The sequence below is a fragment of the Labeo rohita genome, chromosome 20, assembly GCF_022985175.1.
Source record: "Labeo rohita strain BAU-BD-2019 chromosome 20, IGBB_LRoh.1.0, whole genome shotgun sequence".
NCBI lineage: Eukaryota > Metazoa > Chordata > Actinopteri > Cypriniformes > Cyprinidae > Labeo > Labeo rohita.
In genome coordinates, this window is record NC_066888.1 from 26,164,648 (window position 1) to 26,181,753 (window position 17,106).

Below are 17,106 nucleotides of genomic sequence, written 5' to 3' on the forward strand. Positions count from 1 at the left end.
CACTAAATAAAAAATAACATGCATTTTGTATGATCCCTCTTATTTTGGTAAAATAATTACCATTTTGCAGATTCTGCAAGGTGTATGTAAACTTTTGACCTGGACTGTACTTTGACAAATAGTGATAAAGAAAACGTGTCCTTAAGTTTATATTTATATGTGTAATACTGTTAAAAATGAATGTCAAAATATTGTTTTCCAGCATGGATACTACAGCAGAACCGTTGTCTTAAGACTTCTTGAGAGGAAATATAAGTCTTTGGTGAGTTATACCATGCAGTTTTAGTATGTACTTTGTCACATGATACTATGAGCATGTTTAGTGGCGTAAATCTAAAATCTGCATGCTGTGCACACTGTGCTTACATTGTGAAAATTGTAGTATAGTTTGTAGTATGATAATATTCTGTTTGTAATATACCTGTAATCAACATTCACTGGCTAGTTTAAATGAAATGGGTAAAATGAACAGCTATTCAGTGCTAATAATAGTATGTATTCAAGTAATTAATTATGGATTTTATGGATTCTTTTCCCCAGATTGTTAATGCTCTGCAGCAGTGCATTTATTACTTCGATTCCTGTGATTCAGTTAGAGAAGAAACTTTGGAAATTATCCACAGCCTGGAACATCAGCAGATTGGTACGCTGAACTTTTGCCCACAATGTGCACGTACTATCATACTTTATCTGACAAGCTGGCTTATGTTTTCCCCTGTGTGCTGTTACAAACTGTCTTCTCATGGTCAACTAGCTAGATTATCATTGCCAGAGATAATTCCAAGGGTCTGTGGACTTACAGTGAAGAACTTTCCCAGAATTCTGGTTCTGTATTGTAGTTGGAAGTCTTGTGTGGAAAAAAAAACAGCCAAACATACACACAGTGTTGACTGATTGCATTATCTTCAGCTGTATTCACCAGCCGTAGTTACCAGACTTTCAAACCACCCACAGCTGTAAAACATTCATAACACATGAGCTGTATTTGAAAGATGCTTATCTAGTTTCTGTGACCAGGGTCAGTTCCACTGAATAGTTACTTAAGTCATGTAGTATTATTACAGATTTTAGATGTCATATTTCAGTGGAATCAATCTACCTTATCTTTAAAAGGTAAAATCTCTAACTGGTGAACGTCATAGAAAAATGTCCAGGTGACATTTAAAAAAAATTAAAAAGATAATGTTTTAAAATGCATTTTTCCATAATTTTCATGGCAGTTCACATTTCCACATGCAAATTCTCATGTATAGAGATACTTTACTGTATTTTTTTTAACTTATTTCTATGTTTCCTAATTAATCAGCATAAATTAAATTGAGGTATACCTCAGTACTCACAATATGAGAATCGTTGGAAGAAAATGTACTCAACTGTAATCAGAATAATTAAAAAAATAAAAAATAATGTTAAAATTAAAATATTTTTCATTTATGCTTTTAATATAATTATAATTCAATTGTTTTATAAATTTCTTGATTATGGGATACAGTAAATAACCCAAAGACTTTCCTTTCTAATGCTTTTTAAATATGCCCTTCTGCACTCAGGTTTGTTTAAAGATTCAGATTTATAGTTCAGTGCTAATTTAGAAACAGGAGGTCACATGCAAATGTCTGAATCCATTTAGAGCAAGCTCTGCGAATGAGACGTTCTTGTGTTTTGCCCCTCAGGCCCTGCTCGGAGAACTCTCTACACTTCTAAAGAGCTGGAGTTTGTTTATTTCGTTCACTCGCTGTGCGTGCTCGGGAGGCTTGTGATGTACACTAATGGAAGGAAACTTTTTCCCATTAAAGTGAAGAAGCGGAGAGGTAGGTTTAGAGGGGAGGAAACAAACCCAGGTTATGGATGTTGTTTGAGAAGAACAAGTCTGACTCACTAAACTATCCTACATGTGTAACTTGTCGCCTGTTTCAGATCCAGTAACCTTGACTGACTTGGTTGTGATTCTGATCAATATCATGTACCAACACCCAAAACCGTCCTGTGTTGAGACAACACATGCAGGTGCGTCATAAGAGTACTAGAATCATAAACTGTGATTGATTCTAACTCAGAAACTCAATCAGACCTACCCTTAAGGAGTGCGTCTTAATGTCTAAGCATGAGATTTTTATGACTTATTATGTAGATGTTAGGTGTGCCAAATCATCCAACTCACAGTGACATAACTGTGTCAGTACCAGGACAAGGTTATATTATGTTGTCTTCTGGTCAATGAGCTTACTCACTTCCTTGGAAGAATAAAATATTCTTACAGGAAGAACGTACAGGAATGCACATTGTATAATTACAGGATATTATTATGCAAGACTGATTAAAGAAGAAGTCCACTTCCAGAACAAAAAATTACAGATAATATACTCATCCCATTGTCTTTTTTTCTTCAGCCATAAAGAAATTGTTTTTTGAGGAAAACATTTCAGCATTTTTCTCCAATATAGTGAACTTCTGTGGTGCCCCGAGTTTTAACTTCCAAAATGCAGTTTAAATGCAGCTTCAAACGATCCCAAATGCGGCCGTAAACGATCCCAGCTGAGGAAGAGTAGTCTTATCTAGCGAAACAATTAGTTATTTTCATCAAAATAATACAATTTATACACACAGTTTTTAATGTCAAATGCTTGTCTTGTCTTGCTCTGCCTGAACTGTTTTTTTCCGGTTCATGATAGTTAGGGTATGCCGAAAAACTCCCTCTTTGTCCTAAATTGTCCTATATCACTGTTTTACTTTTTTTGTCAAGGGTGTTTGATCTTCTTTGCATGTTCACTTTGCAAAGACTGGGTCGGTACTTCTGCAGCGATGTGGGATGATTTTAAAATGATTTTTGAAGTTGAGTGAGAAAATATGATTGGAGTTTTTCGATATACCTTAAATAAACCTTAATACACGGAGTTCAGGCAGAGCAAGACAAGACGCAAACATTTGAGATTAAAAGTATTTAAATTGTATTTTTTCGCTAGATAAGAGCATTCTTCCTCGGCTGAGATCGTTTACAACTGCATTTGGGATCGTTTGAAGCAGCATTTAATCTGCATTTTGGAAGTTCAAACCCGGGGCACCATAGCAGTCCATTATATGAAAAAACTCCTGAAATGTTTTCCTCAAAAAAACATAATTTCTTTATGACTGTGAAAAAGAAAGACATGAGTACTCATGGGGGTGAGTACATCATCTGTTAATTTTTGTTCTGGAAGTGGACTTCTCCTTTAATTATTAGGATGTTTTTTTCCACTTAAAATGAAAAATCTGTCATTGTTTACTCCCTCTCTTGTCATTCCAAACATATATGACTTGCTTTCAAAATGAAAAATGCATGAAGAATATCCAAGTCCCTTTTAATGTTTGAAACCTTCAATCCCCATCTTCTGTAATTGCGTTGAAAACAGCCCTCAGATTATTCAACATTTCTATTTTGGGTTCCACAGTGGAAAGAAAGTCTTACAAATTTGGTGCATATCATGACAGAATTCTCATTTTCAGGTGAACCATGCTTTAACCAGGTAGCATAAAGCACAAATCACATATTGAACCACATAGTTAGGCTATGTTTTCCATTTGTTTTTTGTTTTTCTCTTGGTTTGTCGTCATTGGACAGTTTATACTGCACTTTAAATCATTCATTAACTGAGTTCTGCAGTAACACTTAAGGCTGATAACAACCAAGGTGTCCTGAAGCTCCTAATGAGTTATCACAGAGGTGTGTGTGTGCGTGTGTGTATTCTCCAGACTCCCTGTCCCCCACTAATCTTGTGATGGAGGTATTAAGGACCCTGTGTGACCGCACCGAGTGTGCTGTGGAGTGTCTCTACAAAATCCCTCTTATAGAAACTCTGCTGGCTCCTGTTATTACCCTGCTCAAAGGAAAGCTGGTCAGCACAATGTGAACACTCCCATCAGAGTCTAGACATGATTATGAAATCATTCTAAACTAGGCCCTGTTTTACAATTTTATATAATTTTACTTTTCATTGAATTTGTATGGAAAATGTTGTGGATCTTCACAAGTAGTTCACACACTTGTTTATTCATTTATTGTAACATTAAAACACAACAACATACTGTGTATCGACAGTATATACATTTCCAGGGTGCAACTAAACAGCTTGCATGCTAAATTTCTTTAAAATATAAAGCAAAAAGCATTGAACTAAACCTAAACTTTTGAATATTATCGTACATGTACATAATTTTACACATACTACATTAAAGGATCAGTTCACTTCCAGAATAAAAATTTCCTGATAGTTTACTCACCCCCATGTCATCCAAGATGTTCATGTTTTTCTTTCTTCAGCCGAAAAAGAAATTAAGGTTTTTGAGGAAAACATCCTAAGATTTGTCTCTATATAGTGGACTTCAATGTTCAATGGAGGCCAACAGGTTAAAGGTCCAAATTGCAGTTTCAGTGCAGAAATATGGGTCTTATCTAGTGAAACGATTGGTTATTTTCTAAATATATACATATATATATATATATATATATATACACGTTTTAACCACAAATGCTCATCTTGCACTAGCTCTGCGATGTGCATTCGCATCTGAATGGGGAGTAAATTATCAGGAGATTTTTATTCTGGAAGTGAACTAATCCTTTAATGGCAGATGGATTCTGTAGCAACTCTGTGACATTACGTATAAGAATTTCCATAATGTTAATTTAAATCTTGAAATCAAACTGTAACCTTCTATATAACATCTCATCAGAGACCTCATCTGCAGCATTTTATATGCATTATACTGTTCACCCCAAGCATTTTCAATTTGTCTTTTGTTGCAGCCCAAATTAAATTCCCTAGAAAGTGCCTTGACTCACACAGCAGACACACTGGCGAGGATCGCTACCACTGAACGAGGTTTATCACTCCTGCTTTATGACAGAAATCTCGTCTCGGCCGAGGGTGAAAGGTAAGTAAATCTAATTTTGCTCTCAGGTTACATTCATTATTTCTTCTTCCTGCTAGTGTCATCTTGAGCCAGTCGGCACTTGTGCCATATATATCATCAGCATGCATAGATGAAAGAACGAGCTTCTTAATAAAAGAAAGGAACCTTTGACACCTGTGTCTTCAGTGAGATGAGTTGTAGCGTACTTGGTGAAAGAAACAATAACTTAATGTGAATAGAATAGAATAGCCCAAGCTGTCAATGACTACATTTGTACACCACCAGTTACTGGTCCATAACGATGGGGCAGTTAAAAACTAAATTGCTATCACAAAAATGCTATCCACAGACCCAGGTAATTTAAAGGCACAATATGTGAGATTTTTTGATTAAAAGAAGAAGCGGAAGCAGTCGATGGTGGAATAATAAAAGCTCCACTGCTTTCGTGCCATGTATCACGCTCATCCTTTATTAGCAATCGCTCCATTGTCCTAGTTTTGCTTCCACGACTTTCAGCCCCACCCTGCTTCATATTACAGTGACCATAATTCCCGACAGATTGCATCAGCTGTGGGGAAGAAGACTACAACTCCCATGATTCCATACTCAATTACGGCATCATCAAACTACGCCTTTGGTTCTTTGTTTGTTTTGAATATGGACCCTCCAGCGGCGAAAACTTACATATTGTGCCTTTAATACAGTATAGAATTATTATAATACTATACTGTAACATGTTTTGTTATTTCCACAGTATTTCAGCAGCACATGTAATTGTGCAGTTTACCCAGAGGCTGTTGGCAAAAGAGCTGCATGTGTTCAGCGAGCTAGAGATTCCTCCTGCTGTGAGCGGGGCCTTCATCTTCGTCTGCCGGCAGATGTACAACACCTGCGAGGGCCTGCAAGTTCTACGGCCATACAGCCTGCACGAGTGCATTGCTAAAGCCTGGAGAACGGTGACCTTTATGCACACTAACCTCACTAATTCAGTTATTTCCTGTTTAGTCTTTAGCTGACTGTTTATTCCAGATTTACAATGCAGTAACAACAGAGGTACACCACCTCAAGAGTGTATGGTGATGCCCTTGTGGACTTTAAGCCTACACTCTTTAAGTTTTCCTGTCAATGAATATATAAAAACAAGAATTTTATTATGTCTAGATTTATGTTTGTCTGTGGTTGTATGAGTGTTACGAGGTCAGTTACAGAATTTTGGTAACTTTAATAAGTAATCCGTTAACCGTAGATAAAATTACTCATGTAGTCTGTCACAGATGTTGTAATGTTTTACTAACATGTTTATCACTGACTGGAACACGTGATTTACTGAATTGTATGATGAATTTTTGTCTGGGAATCTGACCAGTCCCTGTCACATACTGACAAATACACTACTGTTGCTGACCCCAAAGTTTTAAACTCCTAGCATACATTTTCACCCAAAGTTCACCCAAAAATATAAATCCTGTCATTAATTACTCACACTCAGGCCATTCCAAACCTGTAAGACATGTGTTCATCTTCGAAACACAAATTAAGATACTTCTGATGAAATTCAAGAGCTTTCTGACCCTCCATAGATATCAACGCACCTGACATGTACAAGGCCCTGAAAGGTGTCTGTGGTTCAATGCATCTTGTACTCTCATAAATGAGTCGAAAACTGACAGTTGTAGTATTCTCGTAGCTTCATAAAATTAAGGTTGAACCACAGATGTCACATGGACTATTTTGACCCTTTAACTGTCACTCCCATTTTTGAACACAGACATAAAATTGCCCTATCCAGATGTAATTTTTTATAATTCATGAATGAAAACATTTTGTAATGTACATTTCCCATGGTAATGCAATGTCTGATTTTAAAATGCCTTTCAAAGGATGAATTTTGAGATTTTAAGTTTTGAGCTGATATATAATTTCTTATGATATCTAAAGCGTGATAGGGAAAAAGACAATGAAGAAAGTCTTTTGTGACAAAGGTCAGAACTCATGTTATGATGTAGATTTTTTTTAATGGCACTCTTGACATGTATTAATCTATTACTTTTCCTACATAATTTCTAAAACAAAAATATGGTAAAATATCTATTTAGGAGTCTTAGACCTTTCCAACGATGTATAGTTTGTCATGATTAGATTAGGATTTGTTTGTAATATGGTGAAGTAAACTTAAGCATCCCACATGGGGGACGATGACAGTTAAAGGGTTAATGATGTCCTTACTACCTTTTTGTGCCTTGAACGTGTCAATAGTTTTGCTGTCTATGCAGGGTCACAAAGATCTCAGTTTTAATCAAAATATCTTAATTTGTGTTCCAAAGATTAACAAAGGTCTTGCGGGTTTGGAATGACATGAGAGTGAGTAGTTAATGACAGAGTTTTCATATTTGGGTGAACTACCCTATTGCATTTGTATTAAAAGAAAGTAAGTTTTCAAGTAAACATATTTTCACATATTAATCATGTTTTTGCCAGACGTTTTACCAGTGCCTATTGAAACTTTATATTCTGTTATTATCAGCCCTCTCACTGCCAAAATAAAGCCTTAATTTTTCAGCCTATTCTAGACAGCAGCTTTAAAGCTTGCAATGTCTGTTCCCCAAGCAAAACAGTATTAATTTTGGAAGAATTGCTGAACTTCCATTCTGTGGGCTGTGTGAAGAGGATTTGTAGAATACAGAAGAAGCAGTAAAGTGCTGCGCTGTCAATAATGAAACCTCCCGGGATTCCCCTGCCTTCTTAAGGGCGAGTTGAAGCGGTGTGAGGAATCAACATTGCATTCAACGTGTTGTCTCATTATTTAGCCGAAGGGTTTAAATGCTGTGTAGCAGTCCAGCCTGACAATGAATTCTCTTCCCCCACAGACAAGCTCGATGTCGGAGAGAGTTCCCACTCCTGTTCCTGGAGCTCCCCCAGCGATGGCTTCCCAGGAGCTGCAGAGCGTGTGAGTATCTCTCAGTCACGCCTCCAGTGTTCTCTTGTTCCTACACAAGCTGTTTGTTTCTGTGCTAAACTTGAGCTTGGCCTGCCAGTGCTGTTTTGTGGGAATGAATCAACAAGAACAAGAAATAATTAGCATTCTTGCTGAATCCTTTGTCCTTGTTCTGCAGGGCGGCCTGGGAAGAGATGCTGTTGGACAATCTGCTGAATTTTGCTGCCACACCAAAAGGACTGCTGCTCCTCCAACAGACTGGAGCCATCAATGAGTGTGTCACCTACATGTTCTCAAGATTCACCAAAAAACTACAGGTATTATAATCAGATGCCATTAATATCAGTGGCTAGTAGCTTAGAAATGTGATATAAACATGCAATTTTGACTTTTTTTCTCTCAGAAATGTGATATAAACACAATTGTGAGTTTAAAAAGTCAGAACTGTGAGATATAAACCTGAAATTCAGATTTTTTTTCTCAGAATTGCAATGTATAAACTTCTTTTTTCTTAGAATTGAGTGATATTAATTCGCAGTTGTACAAAAAAAATCTGAATTGCAAAATTTAAACTCAATTCTGAGGAAAAATGCCAGTTGTGAAAGATATACTCGCAACTCAGAGAAAATATCAGTGAATACCTCTCAGAATTTGACATTATAACTTGCAATTGCGAGTTTATATCTCACAAATCTGAGAAAAAAAGTAATTGTGAGTTTATATCCCGCAATTCTGACGTTATAACAGTTGCAAGTTTAGCGGAAAAAAAACTGCACTTTATAATGCAGTTGCAAGTTTGTATAACTCAATTCTGAGAAAAAAATATAAAAATTGTTTGTATTTCGAAATTCTGACTTTATTTCTCAGAATTGTAAGTTTATATCTCACAAATTGGAGAACAAAAAGTCAGAATTGCGAGTTTGTATCATGCAATTCTGAGAAAAGTCAGAATTTTGAGATGTAAGCTTGCAATTGCAAAAAAAGAAAAAACGTCAGAATTGTGAAATAAAATTCACAATTACCTTATTTTATTCTTTATTTAGTGGCGGAAGTGGTATTTCATAGTAAAGGGATAGTCCACCTCCACCCCCACCCCCCAAAAAAATCTGAGATGTTTTCTTCACTCTCAAGTCATTCAGTTATTCCAAAAAAAGTTGTACAGGTTTAAATATTTATTTATGTTTATTTGTGTTTTGCTGTTGGATCTAATAATGGTCATGTGACCATAGCATGGTGGCCAGCATTGTTTCATCATATGGGTAATATATGTAGCAACAGCTCAAAGTGCCCTAGTGAGTTTTGCATGTACAAGCATCACGCACATTTTCATTAGAGATTAAAAAAAGTAAAAATATGGTTTAAGTTTATAATAATGATTTGTAATAGTCGACTAACTGCTAGTCGACTAGAAGAGGCTTGGTCGACCAAATTTTTATTCGTCGCTTAGTCATGGAAAAAAAAATTCACAGGAAGTGGCAAAGTCACGCAGTCCGTGACGGACAGATCACTGACTACTGGTGTATGTGGTAATACAGTACATCGAGCAGGACATCTAAACACTCACCTATCATTCATCAACCTCAAATATGGCTGTTCATCTGAAAGATGTATGTAGTTGCAACTTTACTCTGCCTTCACTACATAACAGATGAAGGCGGCGGTGCGGACACTTGAATATTTTTGGTCATTTAGATAAAATGAATACATCCTTCAAATCTGTAAAGGCTGTACATTTTTTGTGTGCACTCTGAATAACAATGAAACGTTGTGCTTTTGTAAAATAATTAAAGCAAACAGGATGTGCTTTCTGCCGTCTCGGTTTTTGTGAACTTGAGCGTGAAACTTTGAAACTCTGTGTATACTTGTTTTACAGACATGAAAAATATATCTGTAGAGAGTGAAATGTCTACATTTAAATTAACCAGTTTAAATAGAAAACAAATATTCTCCGATTATGTATGCACACAGGCACATCCATACTGCGAAGATGACGAGTAACTGTTGCCAACTTCGTCTCTTAAGCCGAAAAACAAAGAAAGCACTAGTTTATCAATAAATTATTAAAACGTTAATGCAGTCATTCACAATTATTATATCTGCCGTTGCGCTGTGGCAAGCTTTTTTACGTGTGCCTATTGGGCTATGTAGGCAAATAAAGGCTCATTATTATTATTTATATGGTTTATTAATAAATGTGCGGGTAAAATTCGACTAATGCTTAAAATGAATGACTACTAGTCGACCAGAAAAATCTTTAGTCGAGGACAACCCTAGTTTTTACATATTTTCAGACTCAGAAAGGTAATCTCTTGATGTTTATTTCCTCCATTCTTTCTCTAATCTCAGGTCAGCAGGTGTGAAAAGTTTGGTTATGGTGTGATGGTGACCCAGGTGGCCACTACAGCCCCAGGCATCGCGGCCTTGCAAAGCTCAGGTACCTAGAAGACTTATTTATGACCAGTTTAATGTACATCTTGAGAGTCAAGGGCAGCGTCTTCTATATTTTCCCCTCATAGTTTCAGACAGCAAAGGTCATGTTAAAGATGTACTGAATGTGTTTTATATCGTTAGTGTTTCTGCAATCATTACATTTCCTGTTACTGTTGACTTAGGGCTTGTACATGACAGTACTTACTGAAACAGTGTTACTCAGTATGGAGGCTAATGTTTTAACATGGAAACTAGAATGTGAGGCTGTTAAACTAGTTAAACTTTGAGTGGGTTTACAGGATTTGTCCAGACAATTGTGGTGGAGCTGTGGTCAGCTTTAGAGTGTGGTCGAGAGGATGTAAGGGTGGTCCATCCAAAATCTACTCCAATGGACCCTATCGACAGGAGCTGCCTCAAGGTTATGACTCCCCCATCGTTTACCTTGCAATAAATATTCAGATTTGCTTTACTATTTACAGTAATTTAGAAGCAAAAGCTATGGTTCACTGAGATCTTATGGATTTAGATAAGGCTTCGATTTCCAATTTCCACAGTGTGCCTGTAAAAGCCACACTGAGTAATTCCATGAATAAATGATTTTAGCAAAAGTGCACACAATCAACCACAGACCACTTGAAAGTCAACATGAATTTATATTCACAGCTCATTTTACTTGATTAACGTTATCCAGTAGCAAGTTATTACATTTTGATAAAAGGTTATAAAAACACTTTTTTGTTTGGAATAAACCTTAACACACACACACACACACACACACAAATGAAATAGCTCTGACATTATTTGACCCTAAATATGAATATTAGAATGGCTATTTTATAAGTTACTTCTTTGTAAAAAAAAAAATATCGGTCTGACGATTATGTGAGAAAATTGAGTGAACTGATTTTTGTGTGTGTTCAGTCCTTCCTCTCTCTAGTAAATCTGCTTTCTTCACCTCACGCCGTGTGGGAGCTGCTGGGACATCGAGCGCTTCCTAACAAAGCCGAGTACAATCTAAGAGAGATGGCCACATCAGTTTTGGTAAGTACAATAGACTGGACAGCCTGCCTCTCAAACCCAAACTGGCCTATACATGTCTAGTCTCAGCCTACAATCATAAACCGTCCACAGTCTGTTCACTGACCTTGATGTATTGAGTGATTTTCCCTAAAGAAACAGACTAAAGGTAGAAAGTTATCCATGAACACTACCATTCAAAACTCCTTTTATCTAGTGAATACTTCAGCGTAAGCATCAAACTGATCAAAAGTGACAGTAAAGACTTTCACATGGTTAAAATCTGCTTCAAATAAATCCTGTTCTTTTGAACTTTCTATTGATCAAAAAATCCTGGAAAAATGTGTCATTGTTTCTACAAAAATATTAAGCAGCACAACTGTTTTTAAAGGAGAAGTCCACTTCCAGAACAACAATTTACAGATAATGTACTCACCCCCTTGTAATCCAAGATGTTCATGTCTTTCTTTCTTCAGTCATAAAGAAATCTTTTTTTTTTTTTTTTGAGAAAAACATTTCAGGACTTTTCTCCATATAATGGGCTGATATGGTGCCCCGATCCCAAATGCGGTTGTAAATGATCCCAGCCAAGGAAGAAGGGTCTTATCTAGCGAAACGATTGGTTATTTTCATAAAAATAATGCAAGTTATATACTCTCCAATGTCAAACGCTTGTCTAGTCTTGCTTTTCCCCACCTCTGTTTGTTTCATGACAGTTAGGGTATGTCGAAAAATTCCCATCTCATGTTCTCCCTCAACTTCAAAATCATCCTATATCGCTCTTTTAGCATTTGAGATTAAAAAGTATATAAATAGTATTTTTTAATGAAAATAACCGATCGTTTCGTTAGATAAGACCCTTCTTCCTCAGCTGGGATCGTTTACAACCGCATTTGGGATCGTTTGAAGCCACGTTTAAATTTTGGAAGTTCAAACTCGAGGCACCATATCAGTCCATTATATGGGGAAAAACCTTTAACTGTAATAAGAAATGTTGAGCACCACATCAGTAGACCTATATTAGAACAGTTTTTACTCTATTTTTAGTCAATTAAATGCAGCCTTGTTTGAACATGAGACGTCTTGATGTCTTTAAAAAAAAAAACACTTCATACATTTGAAAGGTAGTGTATTATATACTCTGTTTTATGCATTATATCAGAGTCTCTCCACATTTTCCCTAATTTTCCTGTTTTTTTTTTTGTTTGTTTTTTTTTTACATAAATGGTACATGACAACAAAATGAATTGTGGTTGGTCATTACAAGTGTTGGTCAGATGGTGTCTTCCTGTCTAAGTGGGTGGTTATTGGCTACGCAAGACTAATACATATTTGACTAGTGTCTGAGAGTCATACCTGTCTTTTTAATCAGTACTGTTCGTTCTGTCAAAAGAGTTGGTGAATGTGGCATTTTACAGCAAAGATTTTCTTAATTTGCAGTTCAAATCATGATCATTTGAGGGCAGGCTTTGACCAGTGCTGTGCTGCACATCCCAGAAATAGCTGTGGCTTTTGTCACAATTATTTTGAAATCGTGCAAATCGTTTTAATAATCGCTCACTCATTCTTCCCGTCAGGACCTGATGGACCGCCTCATCATTATTAACTCTGACGCGAAGATTCACTCCCTCTTCAACTATGAGCAATCCCACACGTTTGGCCTGAGGTAAGATCAATAGTTCAGTCCTCACTACCAGTAAATGGACAGGAAGGGCACAGAACTGATAGAGGGTCTTTATAGAGGTTTATTATCTGATTAGCCTTTTTTCTCCATTCATTCTTCTCTGGGGATCAATGGCTGATTGATTCAGCTCTTTGTGTTCTCTGTGCTATGATTATCCTGAATTAATGCCAGACAGGGTGATACCAGGATATGAATAAGTTCTCAGGCTCTCAAAGGAAGTAGAATTGACTGGTGTAATCCACCTACTCATTTTAAAGGAGCACTTTTAATGCATTCGGTCTACATATATCAAGGTATTGACATAGTTTAAAAATAAATTCTCTGTTTTTATAAGAAACAGAATGAGTTTAGCGCTTTAGGTCACTTACCGCAGGCTAAGTTCACATTTACATAGATAAATAGTGCTGCAGCACTCTTTTCTCTTCTTCCAGTGGTATTTATATTAAAAAGGATTATGTCAATATTATCATTATGAATATACATACCGTAGCCCTCCACATTTCATAAAGAGCCTTTTTTAGAAACCTGAATGTCTCTAAAAAGGCAAAATAATTGAGTATTAAGAACAAGGTAGTGATAAAAATCATGCATTAATATTAACAGACCAACAGTATGTATTGCAGAATGTAAGCTGAATTTTAAACAGATTTTCTGTGATGATGGTTTCATGCTCTCTGCAGCCTGTAATTCACTGCACAAAGCAAGTTGTGGTCGGCACTAACCATGTTTATGCTCACTGCAAGTGAACTATTTATTTTATCATGTTTTATTTTATCTCGTGTAGTTTTATTGATGCTTTTTCACGGATGAGGAGATGCCAAAGCAACCTGCCAATGTTGGCATCTGCCTATTTAGGCTAGTGCCAAAATACTGTAGAGGTCAATTGGATGTATGGCCTTTTACAGCAAAAGTTATTATTTGCATTTAGCATTGTTTTCCCTGTTAAGAACCACTGTGGTGAAGTATGACATTTTTTTTTCCTATCTCATATGATTAGGCAATCTGTTTGAGTGTAAAAATGTTATGGATAAGAAAAAGTGTCTTGCTTGAGTATTTCAATCATTTTAATCCACACTGTGGAGCATGGCAGTTGAGATCTAGGATTAAAGTCTCATTTTTGATTGAGATTTTAAATAAACATTCTGTGTGTTTCTTAGCGTGTGTTTGTGTTACTCCGCCTGAATCTAAATCTTTATATGGCATTTTGCCTCAGTGCAGAGGAAGTTGCCTTTGGCAATCCAAAGATCGATTGCGGTGATGAAACCGAGTGCTGTTTATTTGTTGCTGTCATGTTAGTTTTCCTGACTTTCCCTTAATAAAGTCAATATGTAAGTTGTGGCATGAGATCCTCAGGCATATTCTGGTGTATATATATATATATATAAAATATAATAAAATAAATAAATAAATATATATGTATCTGTGTGTGTGTGTAATATAAATATGTATATGTAATATAAATATTTTTTAAAAATTGGCAAAATTGTGCAGGGAAAAATATGTCAATGTACACTCTTAACTGCCTTTACCTGAAAATTGAGTGTTTATTGTTGCCCTTTTGCATTATTGATGTACTATTTCCTATTTAATACTGTACAGCCGCTTTGTCACAATTCTGTATTGTTAAAGGCGGTATATAAATAAAGGTGACTTGACTCTTAAAAATAAAGGTGCTTCAAAGGTTCTTTAAGTGATGCCATAGAGGATCCATTTTTGGTTCCACAAAGAACCATTCAGTCAAAGGCTCTATAAAGAACCATCTCTTTCTTAGCTTTTTATAATCTAAAGAACCTTCTTTTGCCACTAAGAACCTTTTGTGAAACAGAAAGGTTCTTCAGATGTTAAAGGTTCTTTATGAAACCATTTAAACAAAAAAGGTTCTTCTATGGCATCGTGAAGCACCTTTATTTTTAAGATTGTAGCGATGTATGAAGCACATCTAACACAGGTCACTTAAGAAAAAACTTTATGTTGTTCAGTGGTGAGAATACACATGACCAACTTGAACCCACTGCAAAATCTGCACATGAAAACCTCTCATCCTTATGCAAAATTCCTGATTGCATGGATTCCTATAGAAATTGCTTATGAAAATTTGTCAAAATGTTTTTTTTTTTTTTTTTTTTTTTTTTTTGTGGTAATATTACCCCACTCCCCAACAACCTTCTAGCTACCTGTCCACATCCACTAGGTTGCACCATCCTAGAGGAAGAAAGACTAAGAAAACACACAGTGTTTAATCAGTACATGATGTACAAAAGCTTACCAAACAAACTCTTAACTCAAGAACTACAAATAAGTCAAGGTTCATTTTTTTTGAATTCTCAGCTACTTATCTAAGATAACAACTCTTCAAGTAACCGTAAACTATGATTTCCAATAACAAGCGATAACAGAAACTAGAGAGTGCAATAAATCTGTGATTTGATAATTACGTAATAGATATCTGGCTATTGGGATGGCAGGGATCAAAAGGTATAAAGGTACATAAAGCAACATGAGTTCATGGGTGTGGGTCTATGAGAAATTACAAAACTGTGATTGTTGTGTCTGTGGAGTGACCCACATGCTGTATGAAACAATCCTACACTCTAGTGTTTACGTGGAATATAGTCAGTTTGTGAAATATCAGCTTCTAGTTCATGCCTTCAGTTACTCAGGGTGTGTTTTTAAGTCCTTCAGTTCAAGAACTCATTTGTAGTTAAATTATCACAGACGTGTATAGATAAATCGCCCCCTTGTGTCAGATTTGAGACTGTGCACTATGAAAATTAATGTGGTTAGCTAGCATTTTTACTTATGCATCTAATCTGTAAAAAACATTAGATTTTTCTTAGTCAAGATAAAAATTTAAATATTGATGTGGTAATGGCTGCTGAACATTCAGCTTTGCCATGACAGGACTAAATTACATTTTAAAATATATTCAAATACACATATTATGTATATGGGACATTCTACAGAATTTGTGTAAACTGCTGTCCCACAACCAAAAAACACATTTAAAAATCATTTAAGTATTCAAATTTTAGATGTTTATTAAGATCTTTCTATTATCTGTTGAAACCCACAATATTATATAAATATTATTAAGCTTATATATATAAAATCATCATTTAGTGGGTACTTTCAATTGGGAGGTGGCTTTTCCGAACCCTAACCCCTGAACTTATGAAAATTATATTTTAAAACTTTTGTATTTTTTTTTTCCATTGTTGCTTTTTTCTACCTTTTTGATTCTTTTAAAAAAGTGAAGTTCAAAAAAAATATTTATTTTATATTTTCTTTGTAAATTCTGAAAGTTTATGTAAACAAAAAAAGCATTTTTCATGTCGCTACCGAAACAGCATATATTTTTGTCTATTGGCTGAGACTGATTTTAACTGAACACATAAATTTATGATCAGGAAATATTCCTGTGTCCCCCTCTCTCATAGCTACAAGGTGTAGATAGGTCTCATTATTTTGAGGTAAATATGTTCAAAAGACTGACAAATCTGTGTGTAACTTTAAGGGACGTCACTACCAAACATCTTTTTTTTCTGCAATTAAGCACACTTGTTTGGGAGTTATTTCATAACATTTACTTTTTATATGCATATCACTGTTCAGAACTGTGCTAGCTAACCATGTGCTGATTAACAACTTTGAGCTATCTAAAATTTTCACTAGGTGGAGTTTAGGTAGTGACATCATTTGTTTTTTAAGTGTTATCCTACAGAAGTGTCACTTTCGAAACGTCATCATTATTTCAGTAGTGACAGAAGGGAACACATAATCCTCATATTTGGGGGAAATAAGCAGAATTTTAGTACAGTTATGCAATTTTTTATATAAGTATACTGAATTATCAACTAAGATGGTACGATAGTTTTTGGTTAAAAGTATATTCTTGTATTGAAAAGAGTGTATTGGTTTTGCCGATTAATCAACACCGATAGTTGATTGCCGGAACTAACTATCTGCAAAAATCCATGCCGATAGTTTTTTCCGGGTTGGGTCCGTCGCTGGAGTGATAAAAGCTGTAGAATGGAAGTATTGTTCCTTGTTAGAGTGTGTTAATTTCAGCATTTACTAATATATTTTACAAATTTTTAGTTGTTAACATTAATGAACAATGAACTGACTGTAATGATCAATATATAATTAA

At 35.6% G+C, this 17,106-nt stretch overlaps 1 protein-coding gene across 1 annotated transcript in view; it reads left to right on the forward strand.

Moving 5' to 3' along the window:
* The window catches only part of tbc1d32 (TBC1 domain family, member 32), a 54,913-nt gene that overhangs the window by 5,864 nt on the left and 31,943 nt on the right, over positions 1 to 17,106 (forward strand). The window contains exons 11-23 of the mRNA XM_051138661.1: positions 203 to 262; positions 541 to 643; positions 1,674 to 1,811; positions 1,918 to 2,007; positions 3,730 to 3,872; positions 4,784 to 4,911; positions 5,645 to 5,846; positions 7,758 to 7,837; positions 8,004 to 8,142; positions 10,172 to 10,259; positions 10,555 to 10,673; positions 11,177 to 11,296; positions 12,850 to 12,938. Of these exons, the coding sequence (XP_050994618.1) occupies positions 203 to 262; positions 541 to 643; positions 1,674 to 1,811; positions 1,918 to 2,007; positions 3,730 to 3,872; positions 4,784 to 4,911; positions 5,645 to 5,846; positions 7,758 to 7,837; positions 8,004 to 8,142; positions 10,172 to 10,259; positions 10,555 to 10,673; positions 11,177 to 11,296; positions 12,850 to 12,938 (1,499 nt within the window). The remainder of the gene's footprint in view (positions 1 to 202; positions 263 to 540; positions 644 to 1,673; positions 1,812 to 1,917; positions 2,008 to 3,729; positions 3,873 to 4,783; positions 4,912 to 5,644; positions 5,847 to 7,757; positions 7,838 to 8,003; positions 8,143 to 10,171; positions 10,260 to 10,554; positions 10,674 to 11,176; positions 11,297 to 12,849; positions 12,939 to 17,106) is intronic.